Source organism: Sceloporus occidentalis, unplaced genomic scaffold (assembly GCF_023333645.1).
Source record: "Sceloporus occidentalis isolate IW3139 unplaced genomic scaffold, rSceOcc1.0.p SCAF_48, whole genome shotgun sequence".
Classification (NCBI taxonomy): Eukaryota; Metazoa; Chordata; class Lepidosauria; order Squamata; family Phrynosomatidae; genus Sceloporus; species Sceloporus occidentalis.
In genome coordinates this window covers 2,310,564-2,337,219 of record NW_028317028.1, presented here as the reverse complement: position 1 = coordinate 2,337,219, position 26,656 = coordinate 2,310,564, and the positions used below count along the sequence as shown (strand labels likewise).

Here is a 26,656-nt window from a genome sequence, read left to right as displayed (position 1 = left end):
AGGAAACATGTAGGGGCCGCAATCATTATTCTTCTTAGGTCCATCTTCATTAATCAATGGCTGTGGGCAGCCTTTAGTCAACAGTGGCAATTGACTGCTGCCCCTATACCAAGTAAAATAGGAATGAGGTTGATGGGACAGTTGGCCACAGACAACAGAGAAACAGTTCTGTTGAATACCCAGCATACACATCACAGTGATTTAAAAGAAGGGAAAACATAAAAAGACTTTTTTGAGTTAAAAGTTTATTGAATAAAAGAACACACGGGTAGGAATTTCATATCTAAAAGTTATTGCTGATAATTCTTCAGCTCTGCCCAGCATAGGGTTGCCACCTTTTACCAAGACAATCTTTGATGGGTTATTTTTGGGTGTGGTTTTCTACTTTAGAACAAAAAATGTGTTTGCATTTTGTTTATTAGAAAGAGAGGCGAGGGATGATAGGGTAAAAAAAGAGAAGAAAAAAAAAAGGAGGAAGAGGGAAAGGAAGAGCAAAGGGTGACGAGAGGGATAGGACGAGGAAAGATGAAAAAGGCAAGAGATAGAATTGAAAGAATTGGGAGGAGACATGGCACACACACATGCACACCCAGACCCTTACACTAACACCTCTATCTTGGGGGAAAAAAAGCCACCAGCCCCACAGTTTCCGGGACATAAAGTGGTAACAGATTTGGGACTTACATCTTTATCCTGGGAATGTCCCAATGAAACTAGGATGGGTGTCAAACCTAGGCCTGCACAAAATCAAACAACAGTAAGAAAACATTAAGGAAATAAAATGTAGAGGTGGTATCTAGGTACCGGGTCGTGTCTAGGTACCTCGTCATGGGACATTGTCATTGAACCCCTATGGGAAATGAATCTCAATTAAATTGAATCTGTAATGTGATAAAAAGGATTGTGGCCTAGAAAACAATCCAGGGCAGGTTCTATGACGGTAAATTTAGAATTGCCTTTCTAACATTGCAGACAGCAAGGGCACAGTGTAAGTTTTATTTAACTGCTTTGTGGACATGTCTGGTAGTAGATGATTAATGTTAAAGTGAATAGATTGCATGCTTCTGTAGAAAACCTAGAGGTGTATTCACTAGAGAGTCTGAGAGTCACCAGCTTCATCATGCTCTTTTACCTCTATAACCTACCTCACCATTCAAAACAAGCTTCTACATTCAGATTAGCTCTCATTACCTTAAAACACAACCAATTCCTTGATTATTCATTGCCGCTGACTGATGCCCCTGCCACTTCGAATAGCCATTCTCCCTAGGTATTAAAATGGTGCAGTGGCAAGCTACATTATACACGCCTTGGGTTAAAAATAATTTACATATTAAATCCACGGCTGGCACTAGACGTAATAATTTCAGGGTAATACCAAACTATTCTTTGCTGGTTGCTTTACCAAAATCTAATAAAAACCCATCGCTTATATGCTGTACATTAAATGTAGCATGGTTGACTTATTTAATGGATCACTTCTACGAAGCTTCACAGGCTAAAAGCTCTGGTTTTGGCACAAACGACAAGCCTGGATTTTCAGATGGTTTCTCTCATGATGTGTTAGTTTTTGCTAGGTTTAAAACCAGATGTCTTGCCTCAGAAGGCAGAACTTTACCCTGCCAAACGGCATTCATCACACAGATTGATTAAAAGAGAAAAAACACTAGAAACAAAAATACAAAAATGTTGGGTTCATTAACGATGAAAATAAGTACACCTGCAATATATATATATTTTTTTCTTTCATGTTAACATTAGATCAAACAATGGGCCCTGGAAACCCTTTTTTCCCATGTTATATTTGGTCATCTTCCATTCGTTCAGCAGTTGACACTAACTGTGGTTGACCCTGTACAATGTTTCTACTGAATTTTTAGTGAATAAATCCCAATCATTTAATTTAACTCCATTGACAAACTGTAAATAACTGTAAAAGAACATCGACATCCCTTAAGCTGCCGATGTTTTCACAGTAAAGGGCAGAATGACCGTTTTTTAAGGGGTTACCTTCATGTCCGACAGCCACACCCCAAAATTTTACCATTTTGGATCATGCTTATCTGAGATATGGAGGACCTGGTCCATACACCAAGGGGCATGTTTCCTTGGTGTCATTTCCAGATCTGATATCTTTTCCATGAACCTTGGAAAACTGAGTGACAAACCGGGTCCTCCCAATTGTTGTTCCCAGGTGTTGTCTGGTTATTGTCGTCCATATGCATGTTGATGCCTTTATCATGGTACTATGAGATGTTTTTGCCATTATTTGTATTTTGCTTTTACCTTCCCCCTTGTGAACCATTATGTATTGTTTTACTTAAACAGATGATGTACAGTTTACTGCTGTAATACTGATTAATCTTATGATGGAAAATAGAAAACAATCGGCTAAATGCACTTTGTGGTGCTTGGATATGAAATTACATAAGGATGGTGACTTTACTAAAGACTGTAAATTAGCAGCCCTTCCACATACAGAGAAGCTTTATTCCCCACAAGATGTCACTTATGTGATATGTGGGTCCACCAGACCAACCGTGCATCCCATTAGTGGTCATGCAATACAAAGACTTCCACAAACAGTTAAAGGACTGCTCTTCTGTGCATCAACGAGGCGGTAATCAAATTATCTTATTTTATTCAAAAGAAATGCAATTGTCCTTTGCACACTTTTAAAGCCTGTCATTTTGTATACACTGTATACATTTTCACATTTCAGGAGCTTGCCATTGCCTAATTGTATGTGTGAACTGCACAATGACATAACATGACAACTGATCATATCACAGAAAAAAAATAAGCATACGCCAAAAAAATAAAATAAAAATACAAGACACTATGTAGGAAAGAATTCTGGCTAACCCTACTGAGGAGGATTGTATATATTTATGAAAAAACGACTTTACTGCATTCTCTTTAGACAGAAGTCAGGGTTATGTACAGCAAAACATCTGCTTGGGACCATCGGAAATTATTGATTCTAGGCGTTACTCTGTTTTACCTTTAAAGAAGGTATAGAATCCTAAATGATTAAGTTAACGGAACCTATAACTTTTATATATTTTTAACCAGTCGATACAGCATCAAGAAAATGGGAAAATAGATCTTGCGGGCGATTAAAAATGATTCAGAGAAACTTAGAAGACCGATCATCGGCAGCCAGTCATAGCATGATGATGAACTTTTAACAGTGGATTTTACATGGTTTATGACATAGGGAGCGATTTAACACACTGCTACTTGGATAAATCCCCAATTGTAAACACAGATGAAACACGGAAAGCTGTGTTCAGCCAGAGAAGCGTTACACTTCGGCCTTTAAAAATCTCTCTACTGATGAGAGATGGAAACATCTCATAATCAAAATGTTTGACGGATTACGGCTAGGAATATGCCAAGGGAGAGTGCAAAACCTCTGTTAGGCACAATGCTTCTCGTGACCTGTACATAATATGGCTCTCATAATGTCCCACAGAAGCTGCTATCTTTAAGCTCCACCTTGGTGTGGAAGTCATTGTTCTGTAAGCTAAGATTTTCTTAGCATAAATATAGAGGAATAACAAACTATGTGAATAATTCCTCCTTCCCACAGAGCTCACTGCATTCCAAACCACTGCTCCTGATCTGCCCACTGGGCAGCTTCGCTGTCACTACCCTCTAGGTCTCCGTCTTCTCCACTCCCTTCCATGTCATCCACATCTTCTTCTTGAGTGGCATCTGTTGGGCTTTCTTCTTTTTCCATTTTCTGCATTCCTTCAAGGGACTTCTGGTCATTAGGATCCAAGCTAAGAGAAACAAGAATTACATTTCAAAGAGTAAGAAATACAACAAAAAGCCCCATTAACAAAGACTCTTTAGGATAAAAATTAATTGTACATTCAAAAATGATCCGTTATACAAGCCAAAGCATTTGTGTCTCTTTTAAAATATCTACCAGAATGGAACAAGAATGCATAGATCAGAGCTGGTAACTCCATACTGGGAAGTTGCATTTAGGTGTGCTAAGCTGGACACGTTTCACTAGGATACAACCAGAGCGAGAGAGAACAAGCACAGTTATCGATATATGGTCTGCACTATAAGCCCTAAAGAAAAGCAAATCTCTGAATTACTGTGAAATTATTCATGATGGTCCATATGTTCCAAATGAACATACAAGTTTCTAGCAACATATGCTAAATACATTTTCTTTGGAGTATTCTTTAACCAACATGCCACCTTTCATCAATAAACACAAGCCCTTATTTAAATGGGAAAATCACATGCAGATTTTTCTTAAACAAGTCGTTCTACTTTGCTAAATATGAACGGCTGGTACAAGTATAATGTTAGTAAGCCCGAAGTATTGTTAAAGTGGCCAGTATGAAGTATACCTTAGGGCGATGCTGTACTGATCCATTGCTTCCTGAAACTCATTCACAGCCACAAGAAAGTCTCCCAGCATGCGATGCAAGACACAGTCACTCTGATTGGCAAGAGTGTTTCTCAGAAGGGCAATTCCTTCTTCGTACTTTTGTTCTCGACCTGTAAATAAGTTAAATTGGGGTAAATTGTATAAATGTGAGCAACGTTTGCAGGAGAGGAGAGTTTAGTTTTTAACTCACCAACTTGTTATTCATTATGGAGGACCAATCATGGCAAATGTCTCTTGAAAAAAAAGTTATTATGGCCCTGCATAATTCAATATATGAACCACAATTCTAGGAATCTCACTGATTTAACTCCCTAACACAGGTCCAACAGTCCTATTCTGGCACAAGAAGCTCACTGGGGTTAGATATTTACTATTAGTAGTGAAGATGGGACATTAAAAACACTACAGCAACATCATCCTTTAGTAATTACACAAGATTGGGAATACAGATTTGGTGGAACGAGTAAATGCATAAAAGAGTGAAGGCAGACAGAGGGGTGACAATATATAGGAAGGTAAGGTCACGTTTGAATCTATGTCAATCACAAACAATGAATCAATTAAAGTAGGATGATTGCTTACTTGGTTAACAATATAAAATCATCAAAATGTGTTAAATAAACCTAACTTTGAGCTGTAATAAACCAAATTCCTAAATCTTAATTTCTCAAAGTGACTATATGACTAATGATCTATAGTATATAACAAAGAGCACAAACCAACCCTACAAGTCAAGAAGGTCCAAGTTTGGCAACTGATACAATATAAAGTCATATATGTAAAGCAGCAACCCTAGAAGGGGTGAACTGCTTTAGGGAAGCCATAAATATACCAATAGTTAAAAGCCAGTATGCCGGAGCGGTTACAATGGCTACGATAGCATTAAAGCTCATCATCATTCTGCACAAACTATTATATTATACTATATATTGAAATGTATCAGTATATGAATGCCTTAAAACATCTAGACAGTGGAACAACTAGCTTTTGGTTGCTGGAACAGATGAAAGAATAGAGAATCCAAAAAACACTGGCTTACTGAGCAGCTCTGCTTTCTTCACCACTGCCTTTATATAATCCGGTCTTTGTAAAAGAGCTTTGTCCAAAAGGGTTTTCGCTTTCTCTTGGGTCACTGGATCTTCCAGACACACTGTTGCCAGCAAAGTCAGGGTCTGTGCATTGGCTCCTAAGGTTTTGTACACATTGTTGGCCATTACCATGGCTTCCCGAACGCTGTTGGACGCCAAGTAACATTCTATGAGACCTGGGAAAGCAAGAACAAAAACCTATTGTCAAAACACTGTTCACCGGATAACAATTTCATCCAAGCGCGTTGGCACGAGGTACAATCCTAAATGAAAGAAATACTATATAGGAAAACTATTCAGAGCAGAGAAAGAAAGTTCATTTTAAAAGTTGCAGGAAGAGGGAAAAGCTAACTTTATTCATTTTTATCAAGAGAAGCACATTATATATATGTTGGCATAGCTAAACTCACAGCCCCTTAATGTTCTAAATTAAACAGTAAAAATATGATGGTCTATGTCAACAGCATGTTCTTTATTTTATGTTATTGCATCTATTAATTAATCTCTTATGGATTGAAATTAAGTTGCATGATGGTTTCACAGCATGCCCCCCTCCGCAGAAAAAGAGCAACGCCACCATGTGGTCAAACACTAACATTTCTGTCCAGCGCAGACAAAAAAAAAAAACCAAAAAAAAAACAAAAAAAAAACACACACACACCACAGTAAAGTCAGATTCACATTACTTTCAAGGAAATATCTAATGTAATTTTTTTTTTTCTTTCCATATTTTATAATATACTGCAACAATTGAAATATGCATAAAGTTATGCTGAAGACAACATCAAACTGTAAACTTAAGAGAGAAGCGACAGTAGTTCCTAACAAGTGTCAACGTTATTGCATATTTTGTATATTGTCACTTTAAATGTCCTTGTTAATTTTCCCTCTCTCCATATTGTAATGGCGATATGGAATCTCATGTTTTTACAGCAGGAAACAATAGGTAGGATTTTTTTATTTCATATTCTAGGCGTCCATGAAAATATAAAGTATATATTGTCTTTTGGAGCATAAAAATATAAAAAATACAAAAAAAAAAAAAAAAATTGGATCATGGGAGCAGAATAAAAATAATGAGTGGTTAGGTGTATTGACCTCTAATTATTAATACACTTACTCCTGATAAAAATAGTCTTTTCAGTTATTTTAATCAGTCTACTGAAATATGCAAAAAGTCAGTTTCCTTGGCTAGCTGTAAAATAAAATAATATCACGCCCAAATTGGCTTGCCACTCCAGAAACCACTTCATTAAATAAAAATTTGGCTTTTGGGGAGAGGAATGGTTTCTAGATGATGTGGTTTTTTTTTATTATTTAAAAGGAAAAAATAGATTGGAGCTAAATGACATTTGTGTGAAAAATGATCTGCTGATCTTCCCTCAGCCTCTTTATTTCTGATCTTTGTTTTATATGTTTGTATTAAAAATGTGAAAAACTGAATAAAAAAAAATAATTGGTATTTGTTACAAATATTGAAGAAAGCACACATGATGGGCACGTATAATTTCACAGTACTTGGTGTGTCGCTCTCCAACACTAACCTTCACAACAATCTAAGCGGCAGGGGGCCAGCCTGATTGCTTCCCGAAAGTGGATAATTGCCTCTTGTACCCTTCCCATGTTCCTCAGGGCTGCCCCCTTCAGAAGCAAAGCTTGGACACTATTACTGTTTAACTGGATAGCTTTGGCTCCCAAATACAAGGCTCTGGAATGTCTCTTGGTATAAAAGCTGTGACACCTTAAAGCAGAAGAAGAGGTTACAATTTGAGGTATGATTCATAAAAAAAAAAAAAAAAATATCACAAAATAATCCATGTTTCTGTAAGTGCCTTGGGACACTTTTTAAAATTGGATTATAACATCCCAGTATAGCAGACATTCCAGCATATTGTGTTGCATTTGAGTCTGGTTAAAGTCCCCAAGCTCCTTACCCCGAGACCACCCACGGCTCTGCATGTTGATCAGATATATTGAACAGTCGACAACCAAGATTTTCTACGTCCTCTAACCGTCCTTCTCTGGCAAGCAGGTATCCATAAATATCCATCCCTAGGGGTGGAGAAAGAAAATGACTCAATACAAACTCAAAATAAAGAAATGCTTGATTGTAATTTACAATTTGATTTGAAAAAAACAGACTTCAAAATATCCCACGGATCATTCGTAAACAGACTAAACCAACATGCAGAAAGATAGACAAAATAGATGCAAAGCCTACTGTAAGCTGGTGACAGCAGCCAAAACCAATGCACAATGTAACATGCGGTCTTAAATTTTATACCCCATGATGGTCAAAGACAATTGCTTACCTTTGATGAGATAGGGATCTAACATCTGTGCCTGTTCAAACTTCAGAATAGCATTTTTATTATCGCCCACTCGAAAATAGAGGTCCGCCAAACTTCCAAGCAAATCCACGTTGTCTCGCAGTAAAGATTTCTTTTCGAGAGAACTGAGAAATTGATTGATACATTAAAATGTAAAACTGTGATCATGCTTTTACAGTATATTAAAGAATATCTTCAGAATATTAGTAAATGTGAGACATTTCCTCTAGAAAATAAATAAAACAATATTTTCTCAATATTGTGTTAAGGAACCTTAAAGATTGTTTTACGTGGAGGAATGCATCACTTCAACTTGTGCATTCTAAACCTTAACTAAAACACATTATAAATCATTCAATTGTTTTGGTTTGTTTTTTTAACTATTTTAAAACTAGACACTCATCTGTATATTCCATAACACAGACCAATCAAATCAGGCTTCAGAACATGGGAGAAACAGCATGGTAGCGTAATGCCATCTATGTATATACAAAGTATTTGCCGTCCAACACTTAGGTTTAATACTGGGTTTTTAATAACACGTTATTGAATGCCTGATGGGATATTCTCCTTACCAGATTGTATTAATAGCTCTTGTGTTGTCTCCAGTGTGAACAAAAGCATATGCTTTGATCCAAGCAGAAAGCCAGTCTAAGTTGGGAATACTCTGGATGACATTGAGAGTCATGGATGCGACTTCAGCACCTTTTACAGATAGAGACAGCAAACCTGCGAGTGGAACAATAAATACAAAGGTCTCCAAATGCTAAATAATAAATGCAAGGTCCAATTATGCACAATCATTGCCTTGTTCCAGACGAAATACCAAATGTCACATAATACTGTTCTACTTAGAATCCCAGGAGGGCCACATTTTTTCACCAAAGCCATATCTTGAAAGCTAAAGATATGCAGCATCTGGAGGCTCACAGTTCAGAGCGAAGCCTTGTATGGCGGACGTCTTAGAAATCTACCCCCGCTTAGCCCCAAACATCGCAGAGAACAGCATGTATCCTATAAACCGAACATATTCTTTTCTTTATTACGGTAGTACGCGCAGCCCATTTGTTGGAAGAATAATAACGGTCAATGAGAGTCCTTTCATACTTTTGCAAACAATTTACCGACATGCATTCCTGCTGAAAAGCGTTACGGCCAGCCAGTAAGACAGAGTTCTTGCAAACAATAGGTGCACCTATTTTCATCCTCTCTGCCGGTGGGGAAAAATAAAAAGGATGTATAATGAAACCCATGCATTCAAACTAAAAATGTAGTCTCAAAGTGCCAGTGTGCACGAAAAAAAAAATGATTATTTTAGCAAGAGGAAAAAACCTGCCAACTTACAAAGCTGTAAAACTAAGTTACGGCCTAAGAAACATATACTTAGGCTGTACCTAGGATGGCATCAAGGGCTAACGGGCATTGCCTGAGAACTTCCTTGTAACTCGTGACAGCTGAACGCTCCTGACCAGACTTCTTGTACAAATTGGCCAACATCATGTTGATCTACACAAAGGGAAACACAAGTGAACAACTCAAATAGTAAACCAGCGATTATTCGATTCAAACAGGAACATTAGGGGAACCCCCCCCAAAAAACATCCATTTTACCTTTGGGGTTCTCTGTCGTGAAGGAATTCCATCCAAAATGGCTATAGCATCCTTGTCCTGCTTTAACATGGTGTAACACTCTGCCATCTTATATTTGACTTCAATCTCTGAAGGCAGACTCTAGGATCCAAGGAGAGGAATTCAGATAAACAGCAATACAAACTTGGCCAAGCTAGGTAACGTGAACAACCACAAAACTGCCTAAACACAGAGAAGAATTCATCACATACACGCAAGCCGACATTTTTCCACTTTCAGAATTATCTATGATTACAAAATATTCATTAAAAATATTAAGCGATTGTCTTCACAGCTCCAATTCAGACTTTCCTCATGCAAGACACTGAAATACTAATTTCTTTTCTTGCAATGCCCCATCTAGATGGACTCCATCTGCTGTCACATTGTGGCAGTTCCGAACAGGAAAAAACTCATGACCCTTACCTACGGAGCCCTTCATAACACCGTGGCTTACTATTATTCTTCCCTTTCTCCCAATATTCACCTACCTGTACTCTACGCTCCAAGTACTATCACCTGCTCAAGTCTCCAGCTCTTTCTATTCTCTGGAATCTGATACATTGCCTTGCTACAATTAAATCACCCTTACCCAAGAAGGACCTCAACTTCAGCCCCCTAATAGACTATCGGCTCCTAAGAGCAGTGCCCTCTACTTCATCCTTTCCAGTACATCACAACACGTTAATGTTATTCTCAATTATAATGTTGTTGAACATTAGTGTCCACTTCGCTTATGTAGCAGTTCTATGGAATCTTTTGGCCCTCTATAAATTAACCGTAATATAATAACAGAGGAGAGATACCTTACTGGAGCTCAATAAAAACTCAAATCTTGAGCTGCTCTTACGTTAGACATAAGGAGCAGAAATACTACACTTTTACATAACATTTTATTGATATCGAGTCAGCAGATTCCACAGCACTGGATGTATTCTGCAAAACAAGGTGGAATTTAGATGTATAAACCATAAAACTAAGAATTCAAGATGTATTTGACCACTGCTTGTTGGCGAGTTGTGCCTACCTGATTTTGTGGTGTGGTGGCTGTATTTCCAGTAGACGGCCTCACTTTGGAAGTCTTGGTTAACGTCTTCTTTTGCTGGAGGGCCATGGTGTATTTGCTGACAGCATTTCTGTATTCCTTGTCGTGAAAAAGTGAATCAGCATGATAGACAAGCAACTGGTACTTCTGCGACGGTGAAAACATTTCCCTGAAAACAACAATTAAGATCAGTGTTGAACCGTACGGTATAGACTCGCAACGCATTACAGCATTAACTATGTTGGGTTCTAAACTGGCATCACACTCGATTGTGAATTCATTGTCCCGGTACGACAACTTCTGTCAGACGGTTCGATGGTTACGCCGTCCCCTGTAGTAGCCTCTTAGCAGAAGCCCATTTTCTCAAGCTCCACAAACACCTGCTGGTCTCTCCCTCTCTGTCTGTCTGTCTGTCTGTCTGTCTGTCTGTAGGTCCGCCTCTGCCTGTTGGGCTGTCAATCACCTCCATGGCAGTCTGTCACTCACGAGGGATAGGTGACAAGCGGAGATGAAGCTCAAGCAGCCCCTATGACTTGGAGACATTGAGCCACTATCTCTCATTATGAAATCCCAGCTCTAGAATGTTACAGGCCAGGCTGGTGCTGTTACATGACACCATTGTGATTCCTGACTGGGTTCAGCCTCACTCGCCCCTCTCTCCACTTGTGCTGTCACTGGTTCCCTATGGCTGCAGGTTTTGTGTGTCTCCAGCCAGCCCATGCATTACTCACGGGTTGTTGTTGCTCATGGTCAGCAGCAAACTGCTCAGCAGCCTAACGTTAGAATGCAGGCCAGCAGCAGCCATATCCCGCACATGATCGATTACATTCATTTTCACGATGATTGCTAATCAACTACAACAATCACACACATCAACACAACTCCACCCAGCAGCACAACTAGCATTAAATCATGGCGCCCGGCGAGGACCTGTATCAGATATAAAAGATTAGCTGCCTCTTCTATGCCCGTTTGCGATATTCTGCAAGCATTTATATGTGGGAAAGTAACAGTAAAAGCTATGCTGGTAATATTACTGGATACATTTAGGTTATATTTTTCCGTATGCGGTTTCATATTCTTGGTTCTTTATTGTTTCAATGTTTGTTTTATAAATGATCGTAGCCGTCATGAGGACTTGTGAAATTTGTACCATTTAGCTTCCCATTAACTCCGTGTACTAAAAAATTTGGAACAGGCATATTCAGGCCACATAAAAATAATATTTTAGCCGCGACCTAACTGTGAAGCAAAAGGCGTTCATGTTTGTCATGGGCAATGCACGTACGTACTCGGTGATTGTATATGATTATGATTTACTACACGGGTGTGTTTTCCGGGACCGCCTCCTCATATCAATTCTTTGTGCAGATGCGTATCCGAAAACAAAGTACTTAGTAGTGTCATTTACTCTAACAAAGTTTCATGAAGGACCTTGCCCTTTTCAAAAATGGCGTCTCTCTATACTGCGTTGTGCGGTCCAACCCAGAAAAGGCCCTACATGCGTTCCAGGAAGGACTGGGAGTCTATAAGGGCGGAAGTTCTTTTAGCCGGAGAGTGAGTGGAGAGGTGTCGGAAGGGAGCCTAGTTGAAGGGTAGCCTTGATTTCTAAAGCCCACGCCATGTCAGAGCAAGCGGTCCTCCTTCTCAGGAAACAATTAGCAGGTGAGCTTTTCATTCGGCTTTTATTTATTCCGGTGTTTCACAAGTCACGAGAAGTGTTCCTGAACGTTAATATCAACTCATTCCCCGGCGTTTACTCCGTTACAGCGGTGTACACCCCGGGCACACTTTCCACGGTCACTCGGAGCTGTCACTTTCCTGTCAGATGTCTTCTGTTCATGGGCCACGAGCTCTGTGGAACGTGAAGCGGTTTTGTTAGCCGGCTGTCCTCATTTTCAGAGAATGTTGGAAAGTCTGGAGCTTGGAGCACGTTGGATAACACTTTCTAATATGAGGCTTTTTTTTCTAAGATGGATACCGTTTTATGAACCAAGTCTTATACATTTTTTCATTAAAATAACTGGTTTCTAGACCATAAAATGTGGTAAAAAGTTCTAGGGCATTGATTGTAGAGAACTCCATCCTTGTAAATTCCTAGACCTGAAGAATTGGGGGCTAAAATAAAATGTAGCATTTTCCCATTTAAGAAAGACATTACTGATGGGATTTCTTCTACCATGTTTGTTTGGGATGTTGAGCTTTAAGTTGGCAGTAAGACTTGGCACTGTGGTGACTCTTCTTCCTGTGTTTTTCCTTCCTAACTTCTGTCCTGTTTCTTTAATAGAACTGAACAAGAACCCTGTGGAAGGATTTTCTGCTGGACTGATTGATGACAACGATATCTACAAATGGGAAGTGTTGCTTATTGGCCCTCAGGATACGTTGTTGTAAGTTTGTCTAAAAGTCCCCAACATATGGCAGATCAGCGCCCCTAAAATGATGTTGGGTGTATGATTTAGACATGCTATGTGGACTAGGGCGGTAAAGTATCAATTATCTGTCAACTGTGGCCTACTGGAAACCTGCAAGTGTGTGAGTAGCAGGCTGATGCATGTCAGGCCAGGTATTGGGAGCTACAGAGTTTGGTTATTTGTCCTTTACTCAAATCTCCTCGATTGTCTCCAAATTGATATGCCCTACTTTTGGTTATGTCCTGTTTACCCATTGTACAGTGCTGAGGAATAGTGACAGTATATGGGCACTATGTAACTATAACTAAGGGCGCTCAAGCCATGACAGCGGACCTTAAGCGCAAGCGGAAGCATATATAATATTGCAATGTTCATGCCTGCTTGTATTCGCTTTCTGACCGGTTTCAAACTCTGGTTTATACCTAAACACTAGCTTACAATCTGTTAGTTCCATATTTTTTTTCTCTCTCCTCAGCGAGGGTGGCTTTTTCAAAGTACACCTAACATTCCCAAATGACTATCCTCTGAGACCTCCAAAAATGAAGTTTGTTACAGAAATATGGCATCCTAATGGTGAGTGCTTTTCTTTTACTCCAAAATGCCTAATTCTGTTAAACATTGCACAATTCTCTCATTGGAAGATGTGTTCATGTCATCTGAAAAAGGCCCAAACTTTCTCCAAAGGATTTGTCTATGGGATCACTTTGTAAATGGAGAGAACCTATATTATTGTAACTCTGTTTGCTTCTGCCAGACTTGCCTTCCTCTCCCATCGCTTTACAAACGTCTCTCCCCTCTGTCAGTCTTTTCACTGGCTGCCTGTGCGCTTCAGGATTCATTTCAAAATCCTCACTCTTACTTTCAAAGCCCTTCACAGCGGTTCCCCTCCTGGTCCCTCTGCTCATCCAATGATCTCCTTCTATCCTCTCCTCTGATTACTAGCTCTCATGCACGGTTACAAGATCCCCCCCCCTGTCTATCGTTCTCTCCGTCTCTCCCCCCTCCTTCCAAAAATCCCCCAAGACCCACTTTAACTTTTTAATGACAATTGACTGTCCGGGCACGTCACCCGAAAACAAAGTGTTAATGACAATTGACATGCCAGGTCCCTCATGACTTTAAACGGGTGCAGAAAGTGATCTACGTTCGCTTTCTGCACCCAAACGGTGTTGCTGTAATGCCTCGACGTGGAGGCATTCAGCAACACCGTGATCGGCATCAGGGTCCGTGTCTGGCCCCTTCCTGGGTCTTCAACGTCCGCCATACACTGTATGGCGGCAAACTCCTGTCTTTAAAAGTGTTTAGGAGGTGATCAACGGTCACCTCCTAAACTTCAATGGTGTTGCTTATCAGAGGAACCTTCAAGCTCCAAAAAAATAAAAAAATAATAAATAGATATAAATATATGAGCAAGTCCTAAAAGTAGCACATCTGCTTAAAACAGGGGCTTCCGAGGTGCGGCCCCTCGGGCACCTCAAACCCTGCTACAACAAGAGCCCTGCTACTTACCTGTGGGAGGGTCTTTTGTACTAAACAGAGGAAGCGGAACACAGCAGAGTTCACGTGACATCACATAACTCTGCTCCAGTCCTGCTTCCTCTGTTCAGTACCAGAGAACACAGAGGGAGGGCGCGCCCCCTGCTGAAGTCTGTGAGCGGCATCGAGGAGCTGCAGTTCAGGTAAGGGGGTGGGGAGGGTATTTGAATGAGTATGCGTGATTGAGGGAATGAATGAATGAGTGTGTGTGTGATAGCATGGATGTGTAAGTGCTGGAACCTAGGCATGATGGGACTGTGATTGCTGTTAGCAATCACACGGTTTGGAGGAGGGAGGGAGTGTTAAATGGGGGGCATAAGGCATTTCTGAAGGCAGGGTGCTCTGTGAAATGCCTTTTAACCCCCTTAATGCCACTCTGCCTCCAGAAATGCTTTTTAACCCTTTATACACCACTCTGCCTCCTGAAATGCCTTATACCTCCCTATATGCCACTCTGCCCCATAATATGCCTTTTAACCCTCTAAATGCCAGTGGCATATAGGGGTATAAGGCAATTCTGGAGGCAGAGTGGCACATAGAGGGGGTCAAAAGGCATATCATGGGGCACAGTGGCATTTAGAGGGTCAAAAGGCATATCATGGGGCACAGAGGCATATAAGGATATTCTGGGGCAGAGTGGCAAGCCAGAGGGGCAGATGTGCATAACTGGGGGGGCAGGTTGAAAAAAAAAAAGGAAATAAAAACTAAATATTTTTCTCAATCATAGCTTTTATTAAAAAAAAAAAAATGTTCACAGTTTACATGAATTAACATTTACTGGTAACTTTTTTCCCATAGGGTCGTCTTATATTCAGGGTTTTTCTTTTTTTCGTAAATTAATATTCAGATTTTGGAGGGTCCTCTTATAATCGGGGTCGTCTTATAATCGAGCAAATACGGTATAACTTGTGTGGGTTCAGTAAACAGGAAAGAAGAAAATTACAGCTAAACACAAGCAGCGCAGAAATGTTAAAACTGCCATTGTCACGAAGGGTACAAAAAATAAAATAAGCCTTCGTCACAAAGGGGTTAAGGATGTTTACAACACTGTACATTAACGCCCTCCCATATTCCTTTAACTCTCCTCTCCTAGTCCCTCTAATGCAGTACATTAGTGTGGCTGCTCCATCCCTTACAATGGCACTTTTACCGTAATTGTGTAATACGCCCCACCTAGATTGTAAGCTCATTTGAGTCAAATTGTTATATACTAGTTATGTCCTGACTATGGAATATGATGGCGCTATATAAAACAAATGTTCGCTTTTGTGTGTTTTTTCTTTTCTTTTCCTGGTCACATCATTAGTTGCAAAGAATGGTGATGTTTGCATCTCAATTCTTCATGAGCCTGGTGAGGACAAGTTTGGCTATGAGAAACCAGAGGAGCGTTGGCTGCCAATTCACACAGTAGAGACCATCATGATCAGTGTTATTTCTATGTTGGCTGACCCAAACAGCGATTCTCCAGCCAATGTTGATGCTGCAGTAAGTACCCCCCTTTTTTTATTTTATTTATTATTGGAATAAGTTCTAGGTCTGTCTGTTTTGTTGGGCGTCTACATATCTTGTCCTTAGCTTAGTTGTATTACCTGGGAAGTCCGCTGCCAACAATAATGGATAAATAACACAAGAGTATCTTAAGTAGAATGCATTTCCCCCCCCCAGTGTGTGGTGGGAGAACCGGGTGCAATTTGTAATGAGTTGGTGTATAATGTACAGTCGTGCCTCCCACCCCTGTGATCTTTAAGTGCAGCATCTTTGGATGGCAATATACACTTGCATGGTGACCATGTGATGTAATCTAGCGGTTTAGAAATGTTAGAATTAAAATAAAGGAGATTTTGTGTAGATGCAGTATCTGAAAAACTTAAACTGAGCTTTGCTTACAGAAAGAATGGAGGGAAGATCCAAATGGTGAATTCAAGAGAAAAGTTGCTCGCTGTGTCAGGAAAAGTCAGGAGATGGCATTTGAATGAACAGGTAGTTTTAAATTGATCCATGCTCTGCGTCACACAAACATTTCTGTTTCTATGTAATATGGGCTATTTTACACAATACCATGTGTTGCAGATCTGTGCACCAGCTGTATAATGCTTTGGGGTGGCTTTTACTGCTTCAATCAAACAATATATACATAAAAAATAGTGTGTGCGTGCCTTGGATTCAGCTAACACACCATACAATGATCTCTCATTCTGCTCCATTCATTTTAACTGTCTGGTAAAGTTCACCTTTCAAGGTGTAGCTACATAGGATTACTTTTTCACTGGTTTGTTGGTTCATGCAGCTTTATTATAGGCAGGGAAAGAACAGACTGTAAGGAAAGTAAAGAACTAGCAACTGGTTTTTAGTTATGCTAAAGCTGTGACGATTAGCTCCGTAACAAACTTTTTTTTTTTTTTTTATTTTTTTTCTCAGTGTTGCAGTGTTTCAATCAAGAAATCCTCCTCTGTACTTTGCATCTAATAAGCAATATAATTTGCGTGCAGAAGCAGAACGTATCGGAGCTTGTGCGGAGTTTCACAGACCTCTATTACTCAGTGGGCAGTTTACTTTTTTCCCTTTCTATTTATAAATTCTATGATCCTTCTGATGTTTTAACTGCAGAACCTTGACTTGATTGGTTTGCAACCCAGCTTGAACTCATTTATTTATTCAAATATATATTTTTGGATTTGTATTTTATAAAGCACACATTGTTAATGAATGTCATGCTTGTCTGTATTTACCCTTTGCCACCTATAGATAATGTTGACTATACAGTTCCTATGCAGTTTATTACAGAACCCCAGCTTCCTGATGACAGGGTTATTCTTGCCTGTGGCTCTGAACCCCCCCCCCCCCCCTAGCAAATCTTGCCCATAAACCTTAAATAGCTTGCACAGTGAAGATGAGATGTTGGAGACAAGTATTGTAGTAAACGGAATCAAATCCAGAGCTAGCATGAATGTGTGTGTGTGTGTGTGTGTGTGAGGGGGGGGGATCTGGATTGTTGCCCTCTTTCTGTCTTTGGTCTAAAAATGTAACGTACAATGGTTGCCAGCTATACATGAATCCTTACTGCGTAAGTAATTCAGTTTTTTTTTTTTTTTTTTCTTTTCTCAGAAGCATTTTACTTTTTGTTTGGTTACAGAATTAAACTATTTTTGGAATGTTTTTGATAACTTATGGCTCGTTTTTTGAACAAAAATAAAATTGTATTGAATTTTAAGTGTTCTTCTCTGTCTTCAAAAATCAATTTCTTGAATGCAATAATTCATATCCTGTATGGGAACCTGGGATGAAAGGGGAGGTCTGTTCTGTCATAATTCTGTCAAATTCAGAAGCATCTTATGGCAGGGCTTGACAAATTTGTTGTGAATCTAGGCGCCAGCTAAAAAAGTTAGGAGCCAGGATTTTTTTTTTTTTTTAAATTAAGTTTGTCAGGAGTGATCTGATCATCAGCCCACTTACTAAACTCACAGCATTTGACCTGGAAGCACCCTGGACTTTCAGGTCAGTGCTGGTTTTTGTTGTTTGTTGTTGTTTTTTTAACTCTTTCAATGCTGATGTTCCGTTGAAGCACAGCATTGCATGATATTTAGTCCCCACAAGCTTGTGGGGACAAATGTTAACCCCTGCAATGCCACGAATGTGTTATACACAATTGTGGAATTGAAGGGGTTAACGCTGCACTGTCGCTCTCAGGGAGCGATCAGGCAGCAGTGGAGGGTTGGGGCTGCTCTCCACACTCGTGGAGACTGAAGAACCCTCTCCCCTGTCCCTGAAGCTGCCTCTGGAAGCTGGGACGCAATTGCTGGTCTATAGACCAGCCATTGCAAGGGGAGTCTCTTTGATGACTGCTGTAGGCTTCCATGCCTACAGGAGTCATCAAAGGGCTTGTGGGGGCTCGTTTTTGCTGTGGCTGGGCTTCCAGGCAGACCACCAGCAGCAGAGCCCCGTACAAAATGGGAATTAACCCCTAAATGCTGCGATCGCAGCATTGAAGGGGTTAACGCTGCACTGTCGCTCTCATGGAGCGATCAGGCAGCAGGGGGGATGTTGTGTCAGGTCCCCACACTTGTGTGGGGACCCAATCAACACATCACCCCCTTCCCTGAAGCTGCCTGTGGCAGCTGAAAACGCGATTGCTGGTTTTCCTGCAACCGCGTTTTCAGCTTACAGGATCACTCCGTGGGAGTGATCTCGGAGTGGCTGTGCTGTCTGCCCAGACTCCAGGGCAGACAGCAGCAGCGCCCCCGCGTGGTGATGCGGGGGCAATTTTTTGTGAATGTAGCAGGCTGACAAACACCTAGGTGCCAGGACATGGGGACCTGGCGCCTGGGATTTGTCGAGCCCTGTCTTATGGGTATAAAATGCACCCAAAGTTGATACTGCATAATGACACCCTTAAAACACAAACCTCCACACAACCTGTTTGACAATTAGTTATCAGTGAGTTGGAAATGTCAAGTATATACAGACATGGTTTACAGCATCCTTAGTATCCCTTTTATATAGAACAGACACTGCTAGTTTTAAGTGGGGATCTTTAAAACAGAGGTGAGCCCAGATTTCACATCCTATTTTAAAGGGGTGCTCCCATATATCTAACTATACATCTGGGGGTTCTCCAGCCAGCTGCAAATTAGTGATGTGCATGTGTTCTAGCTGTTGTTTAAAACACTACAACACCAACTACTTATACCTCCTGCGGTAAACGGTAGAATGGTCTAATCGCCTAGCCTGAAACTGCCTCTAATGAAAGCGTGTGGTGGGATAGTCTTCATTGCCGTTGCCAGAATCATGTAAGCGTGGTGTTCAATCTGGGAAAGTCATCCAAATCTTTGACTAAATCCAGGTGGGTAGAATGGAGTAAATTAGAACAAAGCAAGAAGAAACCAGGTTTTGTCAATATTAACTTGCATCACTGCATGCACCACTATTTTATGCACACAGATATTTTCCATGGGTCTTACCTGACACGATTTAAAGGTTAACATTAAGTGACACACTGCAGTTATCATGAGGCAAAAAGAACCTGCATCTTTGGTGGATGTCATGCTTATACTGAATTTTAATGTACTCAAAAATACCCATATTACTTACATAAAATGGCAATTACTCATTTACATTTGGATTGTCTGTTGCTGAATAGCTACAATCACACTGTGAATGAATGAGAATTTGCGTTAATCACATAGCAGAACATAAGTAGCCAAACTAGGAGGCAGTTACATTACTCTAGCTCTGAAGTCTGATTTGGTGTAAATTAACACCTTGTTAATGTGCTCGCTCTGACTGAGGTAAAGGAAAATGTTTCTTCTCTATATAAGATGGTTATGTTGACATTTCTTGCCAGGTTGCAAATTGGACTGTAGGTCTTCATGCAAACCAGGTGAAAATGGATGATTGTATCATAATCACTACACAAAGGTTTGGTTTCAACTCCCTGAATTCACAGGCACTAAGGGCCTGGGCTGGTTGTATTGGTGTTTTAGTTGCTGCAGGAATGTGAATTAAATAAAGTCATATGAGCTGTCACTCAGGCAGTATGCTAAAGTGAAATGTATTCAACACAGGAGCGTTGTGAGATTCCTTTATAAATCAGCTTCCCAAATGAACAATGCATGATACAGGGTGATCTCATGCTTTGCTTAACCAATTAACCAGGGTTAGCCTGCTATTATACATTAAGTGGGTATTCAGACGCCCCTGTAATGCATTATGTGCAGCAAAGGCGATATTACTTCATCTTATTACACCGTTCTAATGTTAAACGGAAACCTTATTTACTAGTATACAGCATGGGCTGCACATATTAACAGAAGATACCCTAGCCCCTGGAGTAAAGAGCCTCTTTATATGCATACATATCATATACGACACCCACAAGCAGAAATCCAAGAGAAAAACACAAATTAAGGATTTACAATTGCTTTTATTAAGCACCATTCAATCGGATTTCTCTCTGTATAGAAATGACCATCAATATTACAACACAGTAAAAAATATTTGAAAAACCAACAACTTGATATCACGGCCACATCGTCCTAAATGTTCCTTGCTTCATTTATTGCCCTGGGCCGGAGAGGGACTTGTTCATAAACTGCTTCTTCACAAAGCATGTCCACCACTACAAGTGAAAAACAGAAAACAGATTACTATAATATAACAATGTTAGATGCCGGGCTATGAAAGTGGAACAGTGGATTGCTGCGTAACATAATGCAGACACCCTCAGACCTTTAAATATCTTGCGTACAGATACTCAAGTGCGTAAGAATGAAAAATTAGCACAGTTGCAATAAAATGTAATAAAAAAAAAAAAGCATAAGGACTACATTTTCCTCAGTAATGCGGTTTGAAATTTCACAATAGGGGGACATTTTTAAATTATAAAACCTGGACACCTTTAAAAATAGCATCGTGTGCAGAGGCATGTAAGATTACGGCAATTATCGACAGGAATAGTGAATTTATTATTATTTATCATTATTGTATATTCATAGCAATGCAATGGTAGCCTGACAATTTCCAAAAGGGCTCTGTAAAAAGTGAATTTACCTTGCTTGGTTTGTCTGTCTGAGGGTCAAACACTTTTTCACAAAGTCTCAATCCAGTTTCTTGCCTCAGCTGTTGTAAATAGGCTCTCATCACCTCTTGAAACAGAAATCAAATTCGGATTAGTACACAGCTTTTACAGTGCCATTACAGGGCTTACAGACACAGCAGAAACATGAAATAATAGCTACCGGTGGCCCTGTTTACAGTCTAACAAAGGGATATCCCAGCCCTTATATATGCACTGTTTTAGATGCATGGGGGGGGGGGGGGGTCAGAAGAACCCTGCTATGCATGTGCACCCCCCAGTTCCTTGCCTTGCAGGAGATGTGTTTACCCACCATTAGTCAACTCATGGAGAAAGTACTCCCGTTAATATCATCGGAAGTGGTTTCCTGCCACTGATTGGCTACTTTAAGCCAAAAGTGGTGTGAATAGTGAACAGCGGTGAGCGGTCAGTGATGATGCTGACAGCTATGTTAGAAGGGGAATAATGGTTGAGCTCTGTAATTACTCTTCCGTACCGTGTGTGTTGTGTGGGAAGACTATACAGAAAAGCATATCAATAAAAGCTTAAGTGTTTAGCTTGTAACTGGTTCTGGTTAAAAGTCACCCCTGCAGGACATGCCAACTGACCCATCCAGTGTTAAAATGTAAATCTCCATGGAGCAGGATCAGCAGGGATGTTTAATTTCTATTAATCGTTTCCAGCGTAAGGGTTATATTATACAGCACAGCATTCTCATGCAGATGGAGCTCTTACCGTCTTCCTGTTTGTTGGAAGGTTTCACATACATGGCATTGAGAGGGAATCCGGGTTCTCCCGGGATGGGGAAATTTGTAATTCCCAACGTGTACATTTCCTTTTCCCCCTGTCCTTTGGAGTTACACTGAAAACAGACAGGGAAAACATTTTGTAACATTTCTATAACTTTATCTGGATACATTTTATTTTTCTGTTAATCAATGAGTCGTACAAATTGTAACAAGATGACAAAGGTCACCTGTACAATTCCAAAACCTTAAAGTAGCATTTATTATTACACACTTGAGAAAACGATTACGCAAACTTTACTTATATGAAACATAAGGTTTGCACAATTGGTACAGCAGATCACACTTCCTGCTTCCTGTCTCGGACAGTGGGGGTGTCAGCAGTGTCCGTGTCTCATTTGGACACTTCCAGCACCCGTACTGTCCGAGGGAGGAAGCGGTAAGGCAAGTAATGCAGATTTTGTACTTGAATGCTTAGTGATTGTGCATATCTTAATTTCCGTATAAGTAATGTTCACTTATTCATTTTCTTAAGAGTAAAAAAATAAAAAAGTTTAATGTAATGAATGCCTATTAAAAGTACTCGGTAAATCCTTAAAGCTATTCCCACGGATGTTTTTTCCCCCTCAACTTTAATAGATTTGTATATTATTATGTACTACTATAGTATACATCTCAAATAAACATATTCCTTTTTGAAATAACATTGTTTTGCTGTATTTTCTTGTTCCAAATATTTCAGTGGGGCTTCTTCACTGCTCAGCCTTCCCATCTCTGACATCACAGAAGGGGCAATACCGTTAAGGTCTCATTCCCTCATCAGACAAATCAATTTTCAATCCTGTCTGTCTTCACTGCTCAGCCTTTCTATCTCTGACATCACAGAAGTAGCGTTACCCTCAAGGTCTTCTAGCTTAAGGGGATCTCATTCCCTCACACACATGACTGCTATCACACAAAACACCTCACTCAATCACACCCGCTCCCAATCACTGTGTATGAGCATGAAATGGCAGGTCGGAGAGGCTGTGGATGATCAGACTGCTGTCAAATAATACATTGGGGAGGGCTTTGGAGGGATGACAGGACTCTCTTTCTAGGCAACTATAGTATTTCAATAAACTCAAACTCATTAAGCAGAAAAAAAATGACAGTTCTGTTTCTTTTAGTACTGAAGAATCCCCTATGCATTTGCAAAATGGACAACATACAAAATGTAAAAGGACCACACAGCTGTCTATGGCTGGTGTGTCCCTTTAAAAGAAATAGCAAACAGGTCTCCTACGTAAAGTACGCAATCTCCAGTGTGTAACCACTCCCTTGGCTAACTTTTCTATGGTGCCAATGAAAACACAAAGATGTGAAATGACTTCCATTTCTATATAACTATACAGAATGTCACATTTAATCATCGTAAGACAATACCCTGTGTACACTAATGTCTTCAGTGTACACTAACTAGAATGGTGGTGAAAAATTCAAGAATCTCACCTTCTGCAACTTTTTTAGACACTCAGAAACATATAGAGTGATGTATATTAATGTACGGTCAGCTTCATTCTGCAAGAAGATAACATTGTATTAGATGGGGAGTAGGTTAAACTTTCTTTTTGAGCAGTATTCTTATAAGAACTTACCAGAAACTAATTCTTTGGTCCTTGAGCATGCAACCTTATTAACTGTCTGTTGCTTATCTTTATTTTTAATTTTTTTATGTTTTTACATGTAATAAGTCTTGGGTAAACCCAGGCCAAATGTTAACATTACATCCTCCCACCACGCAGTAACTGACTTACATAAGTGATTATCTATGCCTATTTGTATTCATGTAGAACTGTATGTTATAGAATACAGGAAGGACAAAGTGCAGAACATTCAATCATGCATATGATATAGCTAAAGGGGAAAATCCTGGAATATATACAGTATCCCCTTCAGGGTAAAAGCTAAATACTGCTTCATACTTTAGGTATGGAAATGAAAGGGTGAACGAGTTCTTTAAAAAAAAAATAAAAACCATGTTTTTACATATAGCTACAGCAATGATACAGTATACAAGATCATACTGTCAGAATGACTGTCACGGCTTACCTTGATTTCATAATTTTTAAAAAAGACGTTAGCCTTGAAGTAATAAATGGCTTCATCGATAATATCTGTATCTTTGGCTTAAAAAGGGAGAGAGAAGCAATATTAAATTTGAATAATATACATTTTTTTTTTTTTTAAACAAATGATGCTTGTCACTATGTTACAGTATATACTCGGGGGTTAAGCACACCACCAATATTATAGAGGAGGTGGGTTCCAGTGGGGTAGCTTGTATGGTGTGGTTACATTGTGGACAGACGGAGGCTACAAGCGGGTAGGTGAGTAGCGTGTGTACATGTGCAAGTGTCTGGATGTGTGCGTGTTTAAATTTACACTTATTGTCTTATCCGCGGGTTACAGTTTTAATGTTTACTGGTTTGTTGCTTGAAATTTTTGGTGTTAGCTTATCCCTGTGTATATACGGTATTTGAGACAGTCTAAATAATGAAAAATTAAAAAATAATAATAGCTTTGTAACATACACACACATATATGTAATATATATATATATATATATATATATATATATATATATATATAAAAATTGACAATTGTATTGCAAGTATAATTCAGTGCAGGATTGTTTTAGACATACCCATGTTAAAACATTATTTGATGGCTTAGAACATAGCAAAATAGTTTACTGGTCTTACAACACTCAAAACTCAAATAGAGTTTAGCAAAGGCAAGCATCAGCTTGTTGAATAAGTGGATACAAAAACCAGGAGTCACGGCAGGAATGTCTGAAATACTACAAATGAAGTCTTGTAGAACTTACTTTCTCTTGGGGCTGGTCCTTTAAACTGGGTTCTTATTGGCAGCATTGCCATGTTACCAATTAGTTTGGTGTCAGGTTCCATCAGGGTGGAATGGTAGGCCTGTGATAGAGAAATCAGAATGTCATGTGCTATCATTGGAACAGTACTAGATCACTAGTGATCTGCTTAGATCAAACAGCGTCCATGCATGATGAAACATGGAATCCGATGGCAGAAACGAATCGTCGGGTCCATCTAGCCTGCCTATTTTTCCTGATGTAAAGAATCAGACCTTAATTGGTCCTTGGTCTTCTCTTCCATACAGGATGGCTTTGTGCCTATCCCACATATCTACCACCCTCTCACTAAAGTAAAACTTCCTTACATTGCATGGTCATTTAGGTTAAAAGGGGCACAAGTTCTGCCTCTCTGTTGATCCAAAAAAAGAAAATGAGTTGTGGTTCTGGCAAACTCACTTAAATTTATTAGGAATGTCAAAAAGGCAGTTTTCTTCAACAATGACTAAGCTGGCCCTGTATCACGCATAATTCAATGGGTGAAAACTTGTAGACACAACTATACATTATACATGGCCAACCATACTCTTCCTGCAGCAGAAGCTCACTGGGGTTAAAGATCTCTTATAATGTATTGTTTATGATGAAATCAAGCAGTTAAAACCTCAGCTCTCCCTTGTTTCTTATTTAGGCCACACATGATACACTTAACATCCACCTTGAATTCGTCATAAGAATGAATATGCAGTGAGCTTCACACACTGAAACCCACTTCCGGTATGAGAAACCATGTTCCTTATTCTGCAAAAGGGCTCTAGAGCAACAACCGCTGTTAACTGTTTGCATGCCGGGTGACATCGCATGCTATTGAAAACACAGTACACCGATCCCCCCTCTATGCAACGTTAACACAGGGGGCTTCCTCCACGATAAAACCGGCGGTCAGTTTGTAAACCACGCATGGCTGGGATCTCATGTTCACTGAATATAGCCCATTATAGGTGAAGAGGCTGGGAGTGACGTAAAAAGTAATCATCAGAGCCAAGGTTGCAGCAAATGGTTGTTATGAGTATAAAGACGCAATACACATCATGCTGTGATGCTAACGGGCTATATACAGGCAGCAGACATGTCACCGTTAACGTTAACAGTGTCCGGTCCCCACTGACAATTAACAAACGTCTAGATCTGAACGATAGAGAGAACAGTTCCGCTGCCGGGTCCCAGGGCCTAACTCCCGCGGTACAACTTCAGAACTAAACCTACGACTGGTATAAAAACAGACGTTTGAAAGTGTAAATAATTTTACTGGCAGACATTGCGGACACTCACCGGCATGATAACGAACCGGAGGCGGACAAACAGCGACTATTTCTACGGAATGGGGTGATGCTCCTTCACTGCTTCCGCTGTCCCACCCTAGGTGACTAAAGCAGGAAGTAAAATGCGAACGTTTCCGCCAGCGGCCACCAGATGTCGCAATTGCGCCCATGAACTCCTTGGGCTCAAACGAATATTTTGCGCTACCGCGACTGGACGCTAGGGGCGCCACTATACATTACACGCTATACCACCACCAAGAACAATTTTTAAGTTACTTGGCCAATAAGGATTTTTGCCCTTAATATAACTCACACCCCAAAAATTATAGATAATTTATCCTGTCACTTTTATAGACGGGCTGGGATTTTGGTGGTTTACAGAGTTCTATAATCTTGAAGTCACAATAACATAAACAGCAGGAAATGTCTTCATATAGTGTAAATATATACTATTATTCCGTTTATAAACAATGCAGTTATAACATAAATAGCTGAAAACGTCTGATTCATTGCTGTAGCCGCCAGCACACCTTGCATGTCCCATTATCCTCCCCTGGTGTCCCTTATTGCCAGCATCCCATAATGATTGGTGGTTGAGTATATTTCAGTGATCTGCGCAGAGTACACAAACAGCAGGAAATGTATTTAGAAATTATGTAGATTTAAGACATTTGTCCCTGGTAAACCTATCA

General features: G+C 39.9%; 3 protein-coding genes across 4 annotated transcripts; 1 reads left to right on the top strand and 2 right to left on the bottom strand.

Moving 5' to 3' along the window:
* Positions 1–3,598: 3,598 nt before the first annotated feature.
* Positions 3,599–11,341, bottom strand: LOC149289085 (anaphase-promoting complex subunit 7-like). Of its 2 annotated transcripts, XM_089491055.1 has the most exons (11): positions 11,241–11,341; positions 10,492–10,678; positions 9,447–9,566; positions 9,230–9,341; positions 8,411–8,564; positions 7,818–7,960; positions 7,440–7,557; positions 7,050–7,246; positions 5,457–5,681; positions 4,377–4,527; positions 3,599–3,788 (listed from the first exon to the last, which is right to left on the bottom strand). In XM_089491055.1, the coding sequence occupies exons 1-11, from the start codon at positions 11,339–11,341 to the stop codon at positions 3,599–3,601; spliced, it is 1,698 nt and encodes a 565-aa protein (XP_089347181.1). The 2 variants fall into 2 exon arrangements, with proteins under 2 accessions (XP_089347181.1, XP_089347182.1); XM_089491056.1 differs by lacking the exon at positions 5,457–5,681.
* Positions 11,342–12,131: 790 nt separating this feature from the next.
* On the top strand, positions 12,132–16,435 carry LOC149289084 (ubiquitin-conjugating enzyme E2 G1-like). The gene is made up of 5 exons (XM_089491053.1): positions 12,132–12,174; positions 12,797–12,899; positions 13,399–13,496; positions 15,766–15,944; positions 16,349–16,435. Exons 1-5 carry the CDS (start codon positions 12,132–12,134, stop codon positions 16,433–16,435), a joined length of 510 nt encoding a protein of 169 aa, XP_089347179.1.
* A 4,076-nt stretch (positions 16,436–20,511) lies between these two features.
* On the bottom strand, positions 20,512–25,980 carry LOC149289083 (actin-related protein 2/3 complex subunit 3-A). Its single transcript, XM_089491008.1, has 7 exons — positions 25,975–25,980; positions 24,646–24,745; positions 23,868–23,944; positions 23,268–23,336; positions 21,766–21,892; positions 21,006–21,100; positions 20,512–20,574 (listed from the first exon to the last, which is right to left on the bottom strand). Exons 1-7 carry the CDS (start codon positions 25,978–25,980, stop codon positions 20,512–20,514), a joined length of 537 nt encoding a protein of 178 aa, XP_089347134.1.
* Positions 25,981–26,656: the final 676 nt, after the last annotated feature.

Excerpts from the sequence above, each read along its gene's own strand:
- LOC149289085 (XM_089491055.1), bottom strand. The coding sequence starts at position 11,341 with ATGAATGTAATCGATCATGTGCGGGATATGGCTGCTGCTGGCCTGCAT. Across the intron at positions 7,247-7,439 it reads GAGCCGTGGGTGGTCTCGGG|GTGTCACAGCTTTTATACCA; the intron begins GTAAGGAGCTTG and ends TTCTGCTTTAAG. Across the intron at positions 4,528-5,456 it reads GAAGAAAGCAGAGCTGCTCA|GTCGAGAACAAAAGTACGAA; the intron begins GTAAGCCAGTGT and ends ACTTATTTACAG.
- LOC149289084 (XM_089491053.1), top strand. The coding sequence starts at position 12,132 with ATGTCAGAGCAAGCGGTCCTCCTTCTCAGGAAACAATTAGCAG. Across the intron at positions 12,175-12,796 it reads TCTCAGGAAACAATTAGCAG|AACTGAACAAGAACCCTGTG; the intron begins GTGAGCTTTTCA and ends TTTCTTTAATAG. Across the intron at positions 15,945-16,348 it reads CAGCCAATGTTGATGCTGCA|AAAGAATGGAGGGAAGATCC; the intron begins GTAAGTACCCCC and ends CTTTGCTTACAG.
- LOC149289083 (XM_089491008.1), bottom strand. Across the intron at positions 21,893-23,267 it reads GTCTAAAAAAGTTGCAGAAG|TGTAACTCCAAAGGACAGGG; the intron begins GTGAGATTCTTG and ends GTCTGTTTTCAG. Across the intron at positions 20,575-21,005 it reads AGACAGACAAACCAAGCAAG|TGGTGGACATGCTTTGTGAA; the intron begins GTAAATTCACTT and ends TTTCACTTGTAG.